This window comes from Heterodontus francisci, chromosome 20 (genome assembly GCF_036365525.1).
Source record: "Heterodontus francisci isolate sHetFra1 chromosome 20, sHetFra1.hap1, whole genome shotgun sequence".
NCBI classification, from domain to species: Eukaryota; Metazoa; Chordata; class Chondrichthyes; order Heterodontiformes; family Heterodontidae; genus Heterodontus; species Heterodontus francisci.
In genome coordinates, this window is record NC_090390.1 from 90872057 (window position 1) to 90894075 (window position 22019).

Genomic DNA, 22019 nt, shown 5'->3' on the forward strand with positions numbered 1-22019 from the left:
GGACTGCAGCGGTTCAAGAAGGCAGCTCACCACCACCTTCTTCAGGGAAATTAGGGATGTGGATAAATGCTGGCCTGGCCAGTGACGCCCACATCCCATAAATGAATTAAAAAAAACATTGATTGCTGAAACTTGGTGTGTTTGAACTGAGTGAAGTGCACCGACTAAGGCACCTGTTTCCAAGCAACTCAGCAGGGGAATGACAGGTCAAGATTTATGATTGTCATGTGACTTGATTGTTGAAGTTAGTTTCACTTTTGGATTGTGAAAAGATCAATGAGCTGGACAAGGAGCAGGCAGTTGAAATCTGGCTGTGACCTGCATGGAGACTGTAGAAAAAGACCTATCTCTGTAAAGGAAGACTTGCATCTCTTGAAATGTGGCTGTGATCTGCTTGGAGAGAACAAGACCCAGGAATAAACTGAATTACTTCTCTCTGTAGAGGAAGACTGCTTTTCAGAGAAGAAACCCCTGTATGTCAGAGGTAGCATATTCCTGTTGCCTCCAGTCTTTGAAGAATCCCTGCCTCAAGAGTGGTTCCTGTTGCCCCCTGTGTTTTGGGAGATCCTGAAATCTCAAGAAAGCTTTTGCTGCTAGACTGCTTCTTCAAAACCAAAGCAGATCTGTTGCTGCACTCTTTGCTGAAAGACCTGTGTGACACCTGCTGCAGACAAATTGCCTTGACCGCTTACCCATCACAGACTGTTCATCAACCTCGCCTAGAGAGACTTCCAGTGGCATCCGACTATTCGACTTTGGGACACCTCACCATACCGTAAGCATCCTACCAGAACGTGATAAACTCATTCAATTTATATTTATTTCCGTTTTGTTCCTAAGAAACAGCTGTAAACCAAAAAATCCTTTCCCCCTGGTTAACTGGCTTTTGAATGTATGTGAGTGTGCTTGAGGGCTAGGAAGAATGAGTTTTAAAAAATCTTTTCACCTATAGATTTATCTCATTATTGTTTAAGACTTATTATTTATTTGCTAATAGTTAATGTTGTTGTTTAAAGAAACCTGCTTTGGTGTCCTTTATTTTGGGGGACAAATAAAGTGTTTAATTTGGCTATTCTTTGGTAGGTGAGAAACTTTATTTGATATGCTATGACCTGTGGCAAAGTGGGACTGAATTAACAGTGCATTACTCCCGCTTGGGTTGTAACATTATTTCATTTTGGACTTGAAGTCATGATACACAAATATAGTAAGGGCAGAATTATAATAGTATTTTATATTTTATTTTGCTAAAGTACTGCTGCATTCCTTTAAAATAATCCCAATCATATAGGGCCTTGGTGAGACCTATAGCCTGGAGTACTTTGTACAGATTTGGTCTCCTTATCCAAGGAAGGATATACTTGCCTTATAGGGAGCACAACAAAGGTTTCATTAGACTGATTCATGGGATAAGGGGAATGTCCTACGGGGAGAAACTAAGTGGATGAGAACTATATTCCCAAGAGTTTAGAAGAATGAGGGGTGATCTCATTGAAACATGCAAAATTCTAAAGGGGCTTTATAGGGTAGATGCTGGGAGGATGTTTCCCCTGGCTGGGGAATCTAGAACATGGGCTCACAGTCCCCAATAAGGGGTCAGTCATTTATGATTGAGATGAGGAGAAATTTCTTCACTCGAAGGGTTGTGAATCTTTGGAATTCTCTACCCCAGAGAACTGTGGATGATCAGTCATTGAGTATATCCAACTCAGAGATCAATAGATTTTTGGATAGTATGGGAATGATGGGATATGGGGATCAGGCAGGAAGGTGGAGGATCAGCCAATGATCTTACTGAACAGTGAAGCACCTCCAGGGGGCCAAATAGCTTGCTCCTTGCTCCGATTTCTTATGTTTCAAAGTCGAATTATAAAACACAAGCGTAGATCTGTCACAATATTATTGTTTGATCAGAAACTTTGCAAACTGTAACTTGCTGGGTTAGTTTCAGTTCCTAGTCAGAAGCACCCAGCATGAACTAACTGGCTTTCTTTCCCTTTTAAAAAAACATTGTTTTGCTTATGTAACCAGGTGCAGTGTCTGTGCACAATTATGTACATTTTAATATACCGTGCTATTGCTCATGGTGTTGTATACAAGCGCCATGTTACAACTTGCAACACAGAATATATTATTCAGCTGCTAAATCGAAGGTATCTCCATGTAAGGCTACATAATCTGACTGCTGTTAAGTAAACACTAGGTGAGCTCAGAGTGTAATTGGTATTGAGGCTTAAGGTGACTTTAAGACTATCTTGTTGCTCCCTCAGTAGATTGTCTGTGGCTCTTCCTTCCATTTCCTCTGTTTCTGGTTCTTTAATTCTCTGTTACTGTACCTCCTATGTGAATCTCACTTGTGCCAATTCTGCCTTTTATTCTCTTACTGCTGTTTAATTTTGTCCATTTTACTTTTCTTGGTCTTCTATCTATACCAGGGAATTAGGAGGTAACCTTCAGACTGGGCAGACACCATCAATCAATGCGTTAACCAGATGTAGAAACATAGAAAATAGGAGCAGGAGTAGGCCATTCGGCCCTTCAAGCCTGCTCCACCATTCATTATGATCATGGCTGATAGTCCAAACTCAGTACCCTGTTCCTGCTTTCTCCCTGTATCCCTTGATCCCTTTAGCCCTAAGAACTATATCTAACTCTTTCTTGAATATATTTAATGTTTTGGCCTCAACTGCTTTCTGTGGTAGAGAATTCCACAGGTTCACCACTCTCTGGGTGAAGAAATCCCTCATCATCTCAGTCCTAAATGGCTTACCCCATATCCTTAGACTGTGACCCCTGGTCCTGGACTCCCCTGTCATCGGGAACATCCTTAACAAATAATAAAAGCAAAATACTGCAGATGCTGGAAATCTGAAATAAAAACAAGAAATGCTGGAAATACTCAGCAGGTCTGGCAGCATCTGTGGAGAGAGAAGCAGAATTAACATTTCAGGTCAGTGACCCTTCATCAGAACTGAAAAATATTAGAAATGTAAAAGGTTTTAAGCAAGTAAAGCGGTGGGTGGGGCAAGAGATAACAAAAGAGAAGGTGTTGATAGGACAAGGGCACAGAGAATAACTGACCAGAAGGTCGTGGAGCAAAGGCAAACGGTATGTTAATGGTGTGGTGAAAGACAAAGCATTAGTACAGAGAGGGTATTAATGGACAGAAAACTGAACAGCCTGGCCCCAAGCACAAACATTAAAAAAAACAGTGGGTAGGCACTGTAGAAACAAACTAAACAAACAAAAATAAAATAAACAAATAAAAAAAAAGAAAAAATAACTAAAAATAAGAATAAAAAAGGGGGCCCGTCATGCTCTGAAATTATTGAACTCAATGTTCAGTCCGGCAGGCTGTAGTGTGCCTAATCGGTAAATGAGATGCTGTTCCTCGAGCTTGCGTTGATGTTCACTGGAACACTGCAGCAATCCCAGGACAGAGCTGTGAGCATGAGAGCAGGGGGGAGTGTTGAAATGGCAAGCAACCGGAAGCTCAGGGTCCTGCTTGCGGACTGAGCGGAGGTGTTCCGCAAAGCGGTCACCCAGTCTGCGCTTGGTCTCCCCAGTGTAGAGGAGACCATGTTGTGAGCAGCGAATACAGTATACTACATTGAAAGAAGTACAAGTAAATCGCTGCTTCACCTGAAAGGAGTGTTTGGGGCCTGGGATAGTGAGGAGAGAGGAGGTAAATGGGCAGGTATTACACCTCCTGCGATTACAGGGGAAGGTGATATGGGAAGGGGACGAGGTGGTGGGGGTAATGGAGGAGTGAACCAGGGTGTCACGGAGGGAAAGATCTTACAAAATTCTAACAGGACTTGACAGGGTAGATACAGGAAGGATGTTCCCGATGGCGGGGGAGTCCAGAACCAGGGGTCATAGTCTAAGGATATGGGGTAAACCTTTCAGGACTGAGATGAGGAGAAATTGCTTCACCCAGAGAGTGGTGAGCCTGTGGAATTCGTTACCACAGAAAGCAGTTGAGGCCAAAACATTATATGTTTTCAAGAAGGAGTTAGATATAGCTCTTGGGTCTAAAGGGATCAAAGGATATGGGGCAAAAGTGGGAACAGGTTACTGAGTTGGATGATCAGCCATGATCATAATGAATGGCGGAGCAGACTCGAAGGGCCGAATGGCCTACTCCTGCTCCTATTTTCTATGTTTCTATGTAAGTGTAGTCGAGGTAGCTGTGGGAGTCGGTGGGTTTATAATGAATATTAGCAGACAGCCTATCCCCAGAGATGGAGACAGAGAAGTCGAGGAAGGGAAGGGAAGTGTAAGAGATGGACCATGTGAAGGTGAGAGAAGGGTGGAAATTAGAAGCAAAGTTGATAAAGATTTACAGTTCCGGGTGGGAGCAGGAAACTGCACCGATACAGTCATCAATGTACCGGAAAAAGAGTTGGGGGAGGGGGCCTGAGTAGGACTGGAACAAAGAATGCTCGACATATCCCACAAAAAGACAGGCATAACTGGGACCCATGCGGGTACCCATAGCAACACCTTTTACTTGAAGGAAGTGAGTGGAGTTGAAGGAGAAGTTGTTCAATGTAAGAACAAGTTCAGCCAGGTGGAGGAGGGTGGTGGTGGATGGGGACTGGTTGGGCCTCTGCTCAAGGAGCCCTTAAACCATCCTGGTGGGGGATGGAGGTGTAGAGCGATTGGACGTCCATAGTGAAGAGGAGGCGGTTAGGGCCAGGAAACTGGAAATTGTCAAAATGATGTAGGGCGTCAGAAGAGTCACGGATATAGGTGGGAAGAGACTCGACCAGCGGAGAAAAGATAGAGTCAAGATAGGAAGAAATAGGTTCAGTGGGGCCGGGACAGTCCCGTTTGTGGATTTTGGGAAGGAGGTAGAAGCGGGCTGTCCGGAGTTGTGGGACTATGAGATTGGAAGCTGTAGAGGGAAGATCTCCAGTGGAGATGAGGTCAGTGACAGTCCTGTAGACAGTACCTTGATGTTCGGTGGTGAGGTCATGGTCCAGAGGGAGGTAGGAAGAAGTGTCTGGGAGTTCGCACTGAGCCTCTACAAGGTAGAGGTCGGTACGCCAGACAACAACAGCACCACCCTTGTCTGCAGGTTTGATCACAATGTTGGGGTTAGACCTGAGAGAACAGAGTGCAGCAAGTTCAGAGGGAGACAGGTTAGAGTGAGTGAGAGGAGCAGAGAAATTGAGACGGCTGATGTCTCGCTGACAGTTTTCAATGAAAAAAGCAAGAGTGGGTAAGAGGCCAGAGGGAGGGGACCAGGTAGAGGGAGAATGCTGGAGGCGGATGAATGGGTCGACTGATCGGGGGAAGGACTCCTGGTCAAAGAAGTGAGCCTGGAGGCTGTGGCGACGGAAGAAGAGCTCAATGTCATGCTGAGCGCGAAATTCATTGAGGTGGGGGCGTAATGGGATAAAACTGCGATCTTTGAGTACAGAACATTCAGCATCAGAGAGGGGAAGGTCAGAAGGTATAGTGAATACACGGCAAGGGGTGAGATTAGGAGAAGTGAAGGGGAAGAAGTATCTGGAGGGGTATTAGTCTCCATCAGCTGCTGGAGCTTGCGTTCCTTAACATCTGAAAGGAAGAAAAAAAGTTTTTTGTTAATGCGTTGGATAAGACGAAGGATGAAATGAAATTGCGGAGTAGAACAGCTTTGAGATAAGGTGAGGCGGTGCTGCTGGAGAGAGAGGTCCAGTGTGGTGACACATGGCACTGAGTGTGAATCTCAGGATAAAGCGAAAACAGCAGTCCGAGTATTTCTCGTTGTATTTCTCAGAGATACCTGTAATCCTGGGTGGATTCAAAACATGAAGGATGAAACTTCAGTTGGAATCCACGTGCAACATGTCGGAGCCGGAGACAGTCACTGAGGTAGGAGATGTTGCTGTGAAAACGAGTTTTGGTAGACACTTTATCAAACACCAGGAGGGAAATAGAAAGCAATGAAGGTGAACAAGGTAAAAGAGACAAACGGAAATCCAGTCAGAGAGAAGAGCAGAACTTCTTCAAGGCAGGCATTCCTGGAAGAGAAGTGGCAGTGAATTAAACAATAAAATAAAAATAAAATACTGCAGATGTTGGAAATCTGAAATAAAAATGAGCAATGCTGGAAATACTCAGCAGACCCTGAACAAATCTGTGCTGGCTTTCCTTAATGAATCCACTTTTGTCCAAATGACTTAATTTTGCCCATGATTATTGTTTCTAAAAGCTCTCCATCCACTGAGGTTAAACTGACTGGCCTGTCGTTACTGGGCTTATCCTTACACCTTTTTTTTTGAACAAGGGGGCAACATATGCAGTTCTCCAGTCCTCTGGAACCACCTCTGTATCTCAGAAGGAACTGAAGATTATGGCCAGTGCCTCTGCAATTTCCACCCTTACTATCCTCACATGCAGCCCATCCAGTCCTGATGACTGATCAACTTTAAGCACAGCCAGTCATTCTGATACCTCCTCCTGATCAATTTTATCCCATGCGGTATCTCAACTACCTCCTCTTTCACTATGATTTCAGCAGCATCTTCTTCCTTGGTCGTACCCTCTGCCTGCATGGCTAGGTCTCCTTTTTGATCCCGAATCAGCCCAACCCTTCTTCTTACTACCCTTTCACTATTTTTATGCCTATAGAAGACTTTTGTATTCCCTTTGTTATGATCCTGTAGTTTTTTCCCCCGGGAAATATGCGGTTTGCCTTTAAGGCTGTAAAAGGATCCGTACTGCTTTGAGAAACAGCAAGCCACAGGAGTTAGAGAAAGTGCATTTTGGTTGCCGTTGGATACAACCATACAGAGAGGGAACCAACCAGCTGGTTGGTTACCCGGCAACAGCCATTTGGAGATCAAGGACAAAATATACAACGTTGTGAGTAACTGTTTGAAACTGGCTAAAAAAACCTGGCTTTTGACAGCCACAGACACACAGACTGTCTGCCAGTGTATAGTGAAGAAAATAAGAGCTCTCCCTCTGTCTGTTTAAACCCTATTTATTATACTCTCAGAATTCTGATGTCAAGCCAGATTAATTTCTTAAAAGAAAATAATCAGTTACTTTAACTACTGAACTGTAATTGCTAAATTCATCGCTGGGCGGACAAGGAGTTGAAGCTTCATATGTTGATCTTTTTTTTATTCCCATCGGAGAGCTGCAAAGACCTCAAGCAACCTTGGTCGGTTCCACATTGGAAGATTCCACTTTGGCAGGAGCATAAATCTGCATGAAGTTTATTGTATTTACTATTTAAAAAAAAATGTTGTTTATATCTTAGTAGTGTTTAAGAAGTTAGTTTTTCTAATTAAACAGTTAATTTGTTGATCTAAAAATACCTGGTTTTGTCCACCTCATTCGGGGGTTAATAGATGAATCAATTTGGCTGTGGTTTTCTTTAATTTGTAAAGATTAAAGTGATATGTTAGGGGATCTGTGGAGGGATGGGACTGAATCCACAGTGCATTTCTCCCACCACAATCAGAATCATATATTTTGATTGGGGGCTTTGTCTTGAGTGGTCGGTCGTAACACCTTTTATGTTAGCTGCCAGTCTCTTCTGTCTCTTTGACTCTCTTATTTTCCTTTTCACTGCCTCTCTGAACTTTCCATATTCATAGGAACATAGGAGCAGGAGCAGGCTGTTCAGCCCATCGAGCCTGCTCCACCATTCAATACAATCATGGCTGATCATCCACTTTAATGCCATTTTCCCACAATATCCCCATATCCCTTTTTGTCATTCATATTTAGAAATCAATATCGGCGACCACGCTCTGGAAGTGGTTCAAGAGTTCACCTACCTAGGCTCAACTATCACCAGTAACCTGTCTCTAGATGCAGAAATCAACAAGCGCATGGGAAAGGCTTCCACTGCTATGTCCAGACTGGCCAAGAGAGTGTGGGAAAATGGCGCACTGACACGGAACACAAAAGTCCGAGTGTATCAAGCCCATGTCCTCAGTACCTTGCTCTATGGCAGCGAGGCCTGGACAACGTATGTCAGCCAAGAGCGACGTTTCAATTCATTCCATCTTCGCTGCCTCCAGAGAATACTTGGCATCAGGTGGCAGGACCGTATCTCCAACACAGAAGTCCTCGAGGCGGCCAACATCCCCAGCTTATACACACTACTGAGTCAGCGGCGCTTGAGATGGCTTGGCCATGTGAGCCGCATGGAAGATGGCAGGATCCCCAAAGACAGATTGTACAGCGAGCTCGTCACTGGTATCAGACCCACCGGCCGTCCATGTCTCCGCTTTAAAGACGTCTGCAAACGCGACATGAAGTCCTGTGACATTGATCACAAGTCGTGGAAGTCAGTTGCCAGTGATCACCAGAGCTGGCGGGCAGCCATAAAGGCGGGGCTAAAGTGTGGCGAGTCGAAGAGACTTAGCAGTTAGCAGGAAAAAAGACAAAAGCGCAAGGGGAGAGCCAACTGTGTAACAGCCCCAACAAACAGATTTCTCTGCAGCACCTGTGAAAGAGCCTGTCACTCTAGAATTGGCCTTTATAGCCACTCCAGGCGCTGCTTCACAAACCACTGACCACCTCCAGGCGCTTACCCATTGTCTCTCGAGATAAGGAGGCCAAAGAAGAAGAATTTAGAAATATGTCAATCTCTGCTTTAAACTTACTCAATGAGCTTCCACAGCCCTCTAGGATAGAGAATTCCAAAGATTCACAACCCTCTGAGTAAAGAAATTTCTCCTCATCTCTGTCTTAAGTGGCTTCCCCCTTATTTTGAAATTGTGTCCCCTGGTTCTAGACTCCCCAACCAGGGGAAACATCTTAGCTGCATCTACCCTGTCTATCCCTTTAAGTATTTTGTAGAGATGAGATCACCTCTCATTCTTCGAAACTACAGAATACAGGCCCAGTTTCTCCAATCTCTCTTCATAGGACAGTTCCACCATCCCGGGAACAAGTCTGGTGAACCTTCGTTGCACTCCCTCAATGGCAATAATATCCTTCCTAAGGTAAGGGGACCAAAACTGCACACAGTACTCCAGGTGTGGTCTAACCAAGATTCTATACAATTAAAGCAAGACTTCACTACTCCTGTACTCAAATCCTCTTGCGATAAAGACCAACATATTATTAGCCTTAATTGCTTGCTGCACCTGCATGTTAGCTTTCAGTGACTTATTGACAAGGACACCCAGGTCCCTTTGTACATCTACACTTTCTAATCTCTTACCATTTAAGAAATACTCTGCACATCTATTCCTCCTACTAAGCAGATAACCTCACATTTTTCCACATTATATTCCATTTGCCACGTTCTTGCCCACTCACTAAGTCTGTCCAAATCCCCTTGAAGCCACTTTGCACCTTCCTCACAACACACATTCCCATCTAGTTTTGTGTCATCCATGAACTTGGAAATATTACATTTGGTCCCCACATCCAAATCATTGATATATATTGTGAACAGCTGGGGCCCAAGCACTGATCCTTGCGGTACCCCACTAGTCACAGCCTGCCAACGCGAGAATGACCCGTATATTCCTACTCTCTGTTTTCTATCTGTTAACCAATCCTTAATCCATGTCAGTATATTACCTCCTATCCCATGTGCTTTAATTTTGCTAACCAACGTCCTGTGGGGGACTTTATCAAAAGCCTTCTGAAAATCTAAGTATACCATGTCCACCAACTCCCCTTTATCAATTCTGTTAGTAACATCCTCAAAAAACTCCAACAGGTTCATCAAATATGATTTCCCATTATAAATGCATGTTGACTATGTCCAATCAGATCATTATTATCCAAGTGTCCATTTATCACATCATTTAGAATAGATTCTAGCATTTTCCCAATGACTGATGCAAGGCTAACATGTCTGTAATTCCCTGTTTTCTCTTCCCCTCCCTTAAATAGTGGGGTGACATTTTCTCTCTTCCAATCTGGAGGACCCGTTCCAGAATCTATAGAATTTTGGAAGACGATCACCAAAGCAGCCACTATCTCCATAGCTACCTCTTTCAACACTCTGGGATGTAGAATATCAGGTCCTGGGGACTTATCAACCTTCAGTCCCATTAATTTCTCCAATACAACCTTCTTACTAACACTAATTTCCATCAATTCTGAATTCTCCCTAATCCCTTGGATCTCTAATTCTGGGGGATTTCTTGTATCTTCCTCGGCAAAGACAGACACAAAGTAATCATTTAGCTTCTCTGTCATTTCTCTATTCCCCATGATAAATTCTCCTGACTCTGCCTGTAATGGACCCACATTTGTCTTAGTCAAACATTTCCTTTTTACATACCTATAGAAGCTTTTATAGTCCGTATTTACGTTTTTTGCTAGTTTACATTCATATTCTATTCTCTCTTTCTTTATCAGTTTCTTCATCCTCCTTTGCTGTATTCTAAAATCCTCCCAATCCTCAGGTTTACTACTATTTCTGGCAACTTTATAGGCATGTTCTTTTACTCTTATACAATCCTTAACTTGCTTTGTTAGCCACAGTTGACTGCCTTTACTTTTGGGGTTTTTGTGCCTTGAAGGAATGTATAGTTGCTGTAAACTATGCAATATTTCTTTAAAGACTATCCATTGCCTATGTACTGTTATACCTTTTAATGTATTTTCCCAAACCGCCTTAACCAATTTGCCCCTCATACCATCATAATTTCCTTTATTTAAATTTAACACCCTGGCTTCAGGTTGAACTACCTCACTTTCAAACATAATGTAAAATTCTATCATATTATGGTCACTCATCCCTAAAGGTTCTTTTGCAACAAGATTATTAATTAGCCCTTTCTCATTCCATAATACTAGATCTAAAATAGCCTGTTCTCTAGTTGATCCTTCAACATACTGCTTGCTCAGCCATTTCAGAGGGCACTTCAGAGTCAACCACATTGTTGTGGGTCTGGACTCACACGTAGGCCAGTGCAGGTAAGGACAGCAGATTTAGGACAGATGGGTTTTTACAACCACCGACCATGGTTTCATGGTCACCATTAGATTAATTCCACATTTATTAACTGAATTCAAATTTCACCATTTGCTGTGTTGGGATTCAAACCCATGTCCCCAGAGCATTAGCTTGAGCCTCTGGTTTATTAGTCTAGTGATATTACCACTATGCCACCACCTCCCCTTACTCATCCTTCATGCTTCTCTAATCTCCTGATTAATACCATGCCCCACACTAGCAGTACTGTTTGGTGGCCTCTTACCTTCCGGGAGCGGAGTGGAGAGGAGCAGAGCGGACCTGTGGAGAGATCGCCGAGAGTGGAGCCTATAAATTGAACCCAAGGATCGAGTCCCAGTCTCTTACCTTCCGGGAGAGCTGTCGGACCTGTGTGAGAGCAGTCCAAGCGCGCTGGAGTTTGAAAAAAAAGTCAACAGTGACATCACAGGAAAGCTGCAAGGTGATTGGCTGGTGAGTAACTGCTGTTAGGGAATAGCTCTAAATAGCAGGCTTAGTAACTAAGGTAAGAAAGGTCGACAGTTTATTTTCACATATAGTATGTAGTGTTTTTTAGGGAGTTCTGTAGTAACAAGGACCAAGGAAGAAAGGCCCTAGAGTAATTGATATTATTTGATATTAAGATCTTCCAAAAGGTTTAATTTAAAGGGTTAAGTCATGGCAGGAGAGCTCAAAGCCATGGTGTGCTCCTCGTGCTCTATGTGGGAAGCCGGGAACCATTCCAATGCCCGGGACCAGCATGTGTGCAGGAAGTATCTCCAGCTGCAGCTCCTGGAAGCCCGGGTTTCAGAGCTGGAGCAGCAGCTGGGGACACTGTGGAGCATCCACGAGGCGGAGAGTATCATGGATAGCACGTATAGAGAGGTGGTCACACTGCAGGCTCAGACTCCACAGGCAGGAAAGGAATGGGTGACCACCAGGCAGAGCAAGAGGACTAGGCAGGCAGTTCAGGAATCTCCTGTGGCTATTCCCCTGCAAAACAGATATACTGCTCTGGATACTGTTGGGGGGGAATGGCCTCTTAGGGGAAAGCAGCAACAGCCCAATTCGTTGCTCCACAGTTGGCTCTGCTGCACAGGGGAGGAGTAAAAAGTGTGGGAATGCAATAGTAATAGGGGATTCAATTGTAAGGGGAATAGATAGGCGTTTCTGTGGCCGCAAATGAGACTCCAGGATGGTATGTTGCCTCCTTGGTGCTAGGGTCAAGGATGTCTCAGAGGGGTTACAGGACATTCTGAAGGGGGAGGGTGAACAGCCAGTGGTCATGGTACACATTGGTACAAACGACATAGGTAAAAAAAAGGATGAGGTCCTAAAAGTAGAATATAGGGAGTTAGGAAGTAAGTTGAAAAGTAGGACCTCAAAGGTAGTGATTTCAGGATCACTACCAGTGCCACGTGCTAGCCAGAGTAGAAATAACAGGATATATCGGATGAATATGTGGCTGAAGAGATGGTGTGAGGGGGAGGGTTTTAGATTCCTGGGGCATTGGGACTGGTTCTGGGGGAGGTGCACAGGGGAGGAGCGACCAGTACAAACTGGACGGGTTACACCTGGGCAGGACCGGGACTGATGTCCTAGGGGGAGTATTTGCTACAGTGGTTGGAGAGGGTTTAAACTAAAATGGCAGGCGGATGGGAACCTTTGCAAGGAGTCAGAGGAGGGGGGAATCAAAGACAAGAACAAAAGACAGTAAGGGGAATAAGAAAGTGATAGGCAGAGAAATCAAGGGCCAATCCAGGACCCTGACCTAATCAGGGTCAAACAGGACCATAGTGAAAAACAGTGGGAAGAGGACAAGTAATGTTAAAAAGACAAGCCTTAAGGCTTTGTGCCTTAACACACGGAGCATTCGCAATAAAGTGGATGAATGAATCGCGCAAATAGATGTAAACGGGTATGATATAGTTGGGATTACGGAGACATGGCTGCAAGGTGACTAGGGATGGGAAATGAACATCCAGGGATATTCAGTATTTAGGAAGGACAGACAAAAAGCAAAAAGTGGTGGAGTTGCATTGCTGGTTAAAGAGGAAATTAATGCAATAGTGAGGAAAGATATTAGCTCTGACGTGTGGAATCTGTATGGGGAGAGCTGAGAAACACCAAGGGGCAAAAACATTAGTGGGGGTTGTATATAGACCCCAAAACTGCAGTGGTGATGTTGGGAATGGCATTAAACAGGAAATTAGAGGTGCATGTGATAAAGGAGTATCTGTAATTATGGGTGACTTTAATCTGCATATAGATTGGGTAAATCAAATTATTCACAATACCATAGAGGAGGAATTCATGGAGTGTATACTGGATGGTTTTCTGGACCAATATGTTGAGGAACCAACTAGAGAACAGGCCATCCTTGACTGGGTATTGTGTAATGAGAGAGGAATAATTGAGAATACAGTTGTGCGAGACCCCTTGGGGATGAGCGACCATAATATGATAGAATTCTTCATCAAGATGGAGAGTGACGTAGTTGATTCTGAGACTAGGGTCCTGAATCTTAATAAAGGAAACTACGAAGGTATGAGGCACGAGTTGGCTATGATGGATTGGGAAATGTTACTTAAAGGGATGTCGGTAGATAGGCAATGGCAAACATTCAAAGAGCGCATGGATGAACTGCAACAATAGTTTATTCCTGTCTGGCGCAAAAGTAAAACAGGGAAGGTAGCCAAACCATGGCTTACAAGGGAAATTAGAGATAGCATTAGATCCAAGGAAGAGGCATATAAATTTGCCAGAAAAAAATAACAGACCTGAGGATTGGAAGCAGTTTAGAATTTAGCAAAGGAGGACCAAGGGATTGATTAAGAAGGGGAAAATAGAGTACGAGAGTAAGCTTGCGGGGAACATAAAAACTGACTGTAAAAGTTTCTATAGGTACGTGAAGAGAAAAAGATTGGTGAAGACAAATGTAGGTCCCTTACAGCCAGAAACAGGGGAATTTATTTTGGGGAACAAAGAAATGGCTGACCAACTAAATGCATACTTTTGGTTCTGCCTTCACAAAGGAGGACACAAATATCATACCAGAAATGTTGGGGAACACAGGGTTTAGTGAGAGGGAGGAACTGAAGGAAATCAGTATTGGTAGAGAAATGGTGTTGGGGAAATTGATGGGATTGAAGGCTGATAAATCCCCAGGGCCTGTTGGTATGCATCCCAGAGTACTTAAGGAATTGGCCCTAGAAATAGTGGATGCATTGGTGGTCATCTTCCAAGATTCTATAGACTCTGGAACAGTTCCTACAGATTGGAGGGTAGCTAATGTAACCCCACTATTTAAAAAGGGAGGTAGAGAGAAAGCAGGGAATTATAGACCAGTCAGCCTGACGTCGGTAATGGGGAAAATTCCAGAGTCCATTATCAAAGATTTTATAGCAGAGCACTTAGAGAACAGTGGTAGAATCGGACAGAGTCAGCATGGATTTACGAAAGGGAAATCATGCTTGACAAATCTACTAGAATTCTTCGAGGATGTAACCAGTAGAGTTGATGAGGGGGAGCCAGTGGATGTGGTTTATTTGGACTTTCAGAAGGCTTTTGACAAAGTCCCACATAAGAGATTAGCATGTAAAATTAAAGCGCATGGGATTGGGGGTAGTGTATTGCGATGGATAGAAAATTGGTTGGCAGACAGGAAACAAAGAGTAGGAATAAACGGGTCTTTTTCCGAATGGCAGGCAGTGACTAGTGGGGTACCGCAGGGATCGGTGCTAGGACCCCAGCTATTCACAATAAACATGAATGATTTAGATGAGGGAACTTAATGCAATATCTCCAAATTTGCAGATGACACAAATCTGGGTGGGAGGGTGAGTTGTGAGGAGGATGCAGAGAGGCTTCAGGGTGATTTGGACAAGTTGAGTGAGTGGGCTAATGCATGGCAGATGCAGTATAATGTAGATAAATGTGAGGTTATCCACTTTGGTAGCAAAAACAGGAAGGCAGATTATTATCTGAACGGCTATATACTGAGAGAGGGGAATATGCAGCGAGACCTGTGTGTTCTCGTACACCAGTCGCTGAAGGTAAGCATGCAGGTGCAACAGGCGGTAAAAAAGGCAAATGGTATGTTGGCCTTTATAGCGAGAGGTTTTGAGTACAGGAGCAGGGATGTCTTGCTGCAATTATACAGGGCTTTGGTGAGGCCACACCTGGAATATTGTGTGCAGTTTTGGTCTCCTTATCTGAGGAAGGATGTTCTTGCTATAGAGGGAGTGCAGCGAAGGTTTCCCAGACTGATTCCTGGGATGGCGGGACTGACGTATGAGGAGAGATTGAGTCAGTTAGGATTATATTCGCTGGAGTTCAGAAGAGTGGGGGGGGATCTCATAGAAACTTATAAAATTCTAACAGGACTTGACAGGGTAGATGCAGGAAGGATGTTCCCGATGGTGGGGGAGTCCAGAACCAGGGGTCATAGTCTAAGGATACGGGGTAAACCTTTCAGGACTGAGATGAGGAGAAATTTCTTCACCCAGGGAGTGGTGAGCCTGTGGAATTCACTACCACAGAAAGCAGTTGAGGCCAAAACATTGTATGTTTTCAAGGAGTTAGATATAGCTCTTGGGGTGAAAGGGATCAAAGGATATGGGGGGAAAGCGGGAACAGGTTACTGAGTTGGATGATCAGCCAATGAATGTTGGAGCAGGCTCGAAGGGCCGAATGGCCTACTCCTTCACCTATTTTCTATGTTTTTATGACTTGTTTGGGTACGCAAAGCTCGAGCAGAGGAAAAGACTCTGACTGGGAGTATAGCAGACCAGGCTATAGCTTTAACGACAGCTGTGAATGTGAAACCAATTACTAAAACTAAGAGGAGTGTAGAGGTTAAGAATAAAATACCTGAGAGTTATAATGATTTTTTGTCAAAGGGGAAAGTAACTCCATATCCTATAAGTGAGGCAGGAAAACCTATCATTATACTCAGGGACACAGGAGCAACCCAAACACTCTTGCTGGCGAAAGATATGAGGTTTCCACCAGAGAGCGCCTTGGACGCTAACGTTTTAGTAAATGGAATTGGCGGGGTGTGTATACCCATATCTTTGTATAAAGTACGCCTAGAGAGTGAATTAATATCTGGGTTAGTAACTGTAGATGTTGTCCACAGTTTACCAGTAAAGGGAATTGATCTACTCCTAGCAAATGATTTGGCAGGATCAAAAAATATCAGTTTCTCCTATGGTTACAGAGGAACCATGTGAAATTAATGAAACGGAGCAATTACAGGAGCAAATTCTGGGAATATTTCCTGCGCGTGTAGTTACCCGAGCAATGGCTAAACAGGATCCATTGTCGGAGGTAAAACGGGAACCACAAATAGATAGCCAAATATCTGAGACCTTATTTGGGGATTTAGATAATCCAAATGAGATGTTTAACAGATCGTCTATCATTGCAGCACAGCAAGCTGATCCAGAGATCTACCAAATAGCACAGACGGCTCTGTCAGAAGCTGAGGCGACAGGATTTCCGGAAGGCTATTATATGGAAAACGGGGTTTTGAGGAGGAAATGGAGACAGCCTCATAGATCTGCAGATGAAGACTGGACAGTTGTTGAACAGATAGTGGTACCACCTAAATATTGCCAGGGATTATTAAGGTTAGCACACGACATTCCTTTAGAAGGACATAGGGGAATTCGGAAGACCAAATCACGTATAAGCCAACATTATTACAAGCCAGGTCTTACAAAGGATGTGAGACAATTTTGTGGGGCATGCACACCTGTCAAGCAGTGGGAAAACCACAACCTACCATAAAACCAGGGGATGAAGTATTAGTGTTGTTACCGTCACAGGGAGAAACATTAAAAGCACGGTTCAGTGGCCCATATAGAGTGATATAAAGAGTGGGTAAGGGTAGATTACTTGATTGACACCCCTGATCACCGGATGAAGAACCAGTTGTATCACACAGGGAGGAGGATAAGCCAGTACAGGAATGTCAGGTAATCGGGACTGGAGAAGGAAAAGGATAATGAGGATGAGGCAGAAGTAGGCCTTGGAAATTCTCAGATTGAACCTCCAACTATCCAATCAGCCAATGCAGAATGGCTAGGAAAATTAAACAAGAGGCTTTTACACTGAGAGGCAAAACAGCGTGAAGTCCTAACCAGGGTTTTCACAATGTTTCAAAAGGTTTGTAGGGATAAGCCAGGATGTACAACCTTAGCTACACATGATGTGGGTATAGAGGGAACCATTCCTTTAAAACAACATCCTTGTTGCTTAGGTCCAGACCGACAGGCCCAAGTGGAAGCAGAGGTACAATGTATGCTTAAGGGCAACTTAGATGAACCTAGTCAGGACAGCTGGAATTCACAGATGGTCTTGATGTCGAAACCTGGTGCGATGGCTCAAACTTGCATCAACTCTAGAAAAGTCACTGTGCTAAAGAAGGCAGACTCCTACCCGAATTCTCATTTAAAGGACTGTATCAACAGAGTGGGCAACACAATGTGTCTTAAAGAGACAGATGTGTTGGAGGGATACTGTCAAATTCCTTTGACACCCCAGGGTAAGAAAAAATCAACTTCTGTTAAACTGGACAGGGTTTTCCAGTGACAAGTGATGGCACATAGGTTAAGTGTTACTCGAGAAACCTCTCAGAGAATAGTAAACCCAGTAGTGGTCAGTGCTCCTAGCTGTGCAGTTCACCTGGGTGAGGTGATGGACACTTGGAAGGAAAACACAAAACAATTGGAAGACTATGCTTGTAAGTTTGAAACGGGTTAATTGGAACAGCCTTTTGAAAATTTAAAGCAGAAATGTTCTGGTGGAACTTTTTGCTGTAGTCTAAACATTTATTTTTTTTAGAAATGTGTATATCTGTAAATGTGTGAAAAAAATGTGTTAGCGTTTTTTCAATTTGTATTTTTTTCTACCGATTGTAATGAAACGCATTTCAGGAATGGTGTTTCATTCCGCTAGGGGTGAAGGTGTCATGGTCCTGTCGTTTTTTTTGGAATATGTGGTTTGCCTTTAAGGTTTGCAGAGGATCAGTATTGCTTTAAGAGCCGGCAAGCCCTAGGAGTTATAGGAAGGTGCATTTGCATTGCCTTAGAAACAGCCACTGCGAGTGAGTTTCATGTGATGCATTTGTTATAATTCAATTTTGAACTGGCTTTGAGTTGAAGACTATTTGTCCTAACAGAACACAGACACAGAGGACACACAGACAGCTGTGATGAGCACACTTGAAAAAGAGCTCCCAACCATTTAAACTGAAGGAAAAGGATTTTAGTACGTTTATTATTATCTTTCAAAATTCTAAAAAAAAGTCAAGCCAAAACAGAGATCTCTGGTAATTTAACTTGAAGTAAGGGAAGTTCGACTGTGATGATCTTTTATCCTCAAAAACTCTAAATTCAAATTGATTCTGTTGAAAGTGTTTGCAAGTCGTTAATTGTTGAAATTCGCTGGAGAAGGAAAGCAACATCCTGTGAGGACTTCGAGCAAAATCCTGTGAGGACTTCAAGCAACATTGGACTATAAATTTGCAAGGACTCTAATTTTTTCTATTTTAAATGTTGTTTATATCTTCATAGTGTTTAAGAATTTAGTGCTTCTTATTAAAGAGTTAATTTATTGATTTAAAGACACCTGGTTTGATTAGCCTAATTCAGGGGTTAATAGATGGTACAACTTGGATGGGTCTTTCTTTAATTTGGAAAGTTTTAAATGATATGTTAGTCGATCTGTGGAGTGACGGGGTTGAATTAGCAGTGCGTTGGTCCCACCGTAATCAGAATCATATATTTTGATTGGGGACTTTGACAGGAGCGGTTTGTCATAACAACGTGTTTGCCGTGGATCACACTGGTGTCCACCAGCTCCCACATACTGCAGCTGCAACATATCACCTGTCCTGCCATCATAAGAACATACGAATTAGGAGCTGAAGTAGGCCACTCGGCCCTTCCAGCCTGCTCCACCATTCAATAAGTTCATGACTGAACTGTTTACTCCACATTTCCACCTACCCCCGATAACCTTCCACCCCCTTGCTTATCAAGAATCTACCTACCTCTGCCTTAAAAATAATCAAAGACTCTGCTTCCACTGCCTTTTGAGGAAGAGAATTCCAAAGACTCACAACCCTCTGAGAGAAAACATTTCTCCTCATCTCTGTCTGAAATGGGTGACCCCTTATTTTTAAACAGTGACCCCTAGTTCGAGATTCTCCCACAAGGGGGCACAGTGGCACAGTGGTTAGCACCGCAGCCTCACAGCTCCAGGGACCCGGGTTCGATTCTGGGTACTGCCTGTGTGGAGTTTGCAAGTTCTCCCTGTGACCACGTGGGTTTCCGCCGGGTGCTCCGGTTTCCTCCCACAGCCAAAGACTTGCAGGTTGATAGGTAAATTGGCCATTGTAAATTGCCCCTAGTGTAGGTAGGTGGTAGGGAATATGGGATTACTGCAGGGTTAGTGTAAAAAATAGGTGGTTGTTGGTCGGCACAGACTCGGTGGGCCGAAGGGCCTGTTTCAGTGCTGTATCTCTAAATAAATAAATAAAAAGGGGAAACATCCTTTCCACATCCACCCTGTCAAGATCCCTCAGGATCTTATATGTTTCAATCAAGTTTCCTCTTGCTCTTCTAAATTCCAATGGATACAAGCCTAACCTGTCCAATCTTTCCTCATAAGACAGCCTGCCCGTTCCAGGTATTAGTCTAGTAAACCTTCTCTGTACTGTCTCCAATGCATTTACATCCTTCCTTAAATAAGGAGATCAGTACTCTTCACAGCACTCCAAATGTGGTCTCACCAATGCCCTGTATAGCTGAAGCATAACCTCCCTACTTTTGTATTCAATTCCCCTCGTGATAAACAATAACATTCTATTAGCTTTCCTAATTACGTGCTGTACCTGTATACTAACCTTTTGCGATTCATGCACTAGGACACCCAGATCCCTCTGCATCTCAGAGCTCTGCAATCTCTCACCATTTAGATAATATGCTTCTTTTTTATTCTTCCTGCCAAAATGGACAATTTCCCACTTTCCCACATTCTACTCCATTTGTCAGGTCTTTGCCCACTCATTTAATCTATCTATATCCCTTTGTAGCCTCCTTATGTCCTCTTCACAAGTTACTTCCCTACCTATCTTTGTATCATCAGCAAATTTAGCAACCATACCTTCGGTCCCTTCATCTAAGTCATTAATGTAAATGGTAAAAAGTTGGGGACCCAGCACTGATCCCTGTGACACACCACTCATTACATCTTGCCAACCAGAAAATGACCCATTTATACCTACTCTCTGTTTCCTGTTAGCTAGCCAATCTTCTATCCATATTGTTACCCCCTACACCATGAGCTTTTATTTTATACAATAACCTTTGATGTGGCACCTTATCAAATGCCTTCTGGAAATCTAAGTACAGTACATCCACCGGTTCCCCTTTATCCACAGCACATGTAACTCCCTCAAAGAACTTCAATAAATTGGTTAAACATCCTGATTGTGTTTTAAATAACTAATTAATTATTTACTTAATTAATTAATAGGAAATATTCACCAGCCAATCTATTAAGCTGAACTAGTATTAGTAACTAAAACCTCACAATTGTTAAATTTACCTGGGTCTTGAAAGGTAACTGATAAAAAACTCACCAACCAATCAACTACCTGTTTTCCTGTGATGTCACACTGTCCTCAGAATGAGGTTGGTCCACTCTGGTGGCCTAGACTGGACTGGCTCGCTTTTTAAACTGACTGCAAGTCCACCTCGCTCTCGCTCTTTCTCTGCTGCTGTTTTGAACAAAGGCATGAATGAGAGTTTCAACAGATGAGCTGAGACGGGTAAAGTCGGGCAGTGTTACAGAGGTGGAAATAAGCGGTCTTAATGATGGTGTGAATATGTGGTCAGAAGCTCATCTTGGGGTCAAATGTGACATGAAGGTTGGGAACAGACTGGTTTTATCTCAGACTGTTGCTCGGGAGAGAGATGGAGTTAGTATTTAGAGCATGGAATTTGGAGCGGGGACTGAACACAAAAGTGAAAGCAAAGTTAAAGGCCATGGAATAAAAGGGACAGTGATAGTATGGATATGAAGTAGACAGAGAATACTGGTGAACGGTTGTTTTTCAGACTGGAGCATATAGTGTAGTTTCCAGGGATCAGTTTTTGGATTGCTGCTTTTCTTGATCTCTATTAATGACCGAGATTTTGATGTGCAGGGCGCAATTTGAAAATTTACAGATGACTCAAAACTTGGAAATGAACTCTGAGGAGGATAATGATAGACTTCAAGAGGACATAGACAGGCTGGTGGGATGGGTTGGCATGTGGCAAATAAAATTTAATGCAGAAAAGTGTAAAGTGATATATTTCGGGAGCAAGAATGTGGAGAGGCAGTCCAAAATAAAGGTACATTTCTGAAATGGATGGAGGAGCAGAGGGACCTGGGTGTATACGTACAAATCATTGAAGGTGGCAGGCAGTTTTTGAAAGTGGTTAATAAGGTGTAAGGGATCCTGGGCTTTATAATTAGAGGTATAGAGTACAAAAGCAAGGAAGTTATGACAAACCTTTACAAAATACTAATTTGACCTCAACAGGAGTGTTATGTCCAATTCTGGGCACTAGACTTTAGGAAGGGTGTGAAGACATTGGAGAGGGTGTAGAAAAGCTTTGAGAATTCTTCCAGAGATGAAAAACTTCAGTTATTTGGATAGGTTGGTGGAGCAGGGACTGCTCCTGAGAGAAGAGATGTTTGAGAGGAGATTTGATTGAAGTGTTCAAAATCCTGAGGGGCCTGGGCGGAGTAGGTAGGGAGAAACTGTTCCCATTGACAGAAGTGACGAGAATCAGAGGGCACTGATTTAAGGTGATTTGTATAAGAACCAGAGGAGATATGAGGAAAAACTTGTTTACGTAGTGAGTGGTTAGGATCTGGAATGCACTGTTTGAAAGGTGGAGGCAGATTCATTCGAGGCTTTCAAAAGGAAATTGGATAATAATCTGAAAAAAAAGATTTGCAGGGTTATGCGGAAAAGGCAGAGGAGTTGTACTAGATGAGTTGCTTTAACAGAAAGCTGGCCTGGACACAAGGGACCAAATGGCCC

At 43.3% G+C, this 22019-nt stretch overlaps 2 protein-coding genes across 2 annotated transcripts in view; one reads left to right on the top strand and one right to left on the bottom strand.

Annotated features, from left to right (window-relative positions):
* aldh18a1 (aldehyde dehydrogenase 18 family, member A1) overlaps positions 1 to 22019 on the bottom strand; it is an 875135-nt gene that overhangs the window by 131487 nt on the left and 721629 nt on the right. The window lies entirely within an intron of this gene.
* The window catches only part of LOC137380891 (uncharacterized), a 118026-nt gene that overhangs the window by 3556 nt on the left and 92451 nt on the right, over positions 1 to 22019 (top strand). The window contains exon 4 of the mRNA XM_068053296.1: positions 533 to 775. Within this exon, the coding sequence (XP_067909397.1) occupies positions 533 to 775 (243 nt within the window). The remainder of the gene's footprint in view (positions 1 to 532; positions 776 to 22019) is intronic.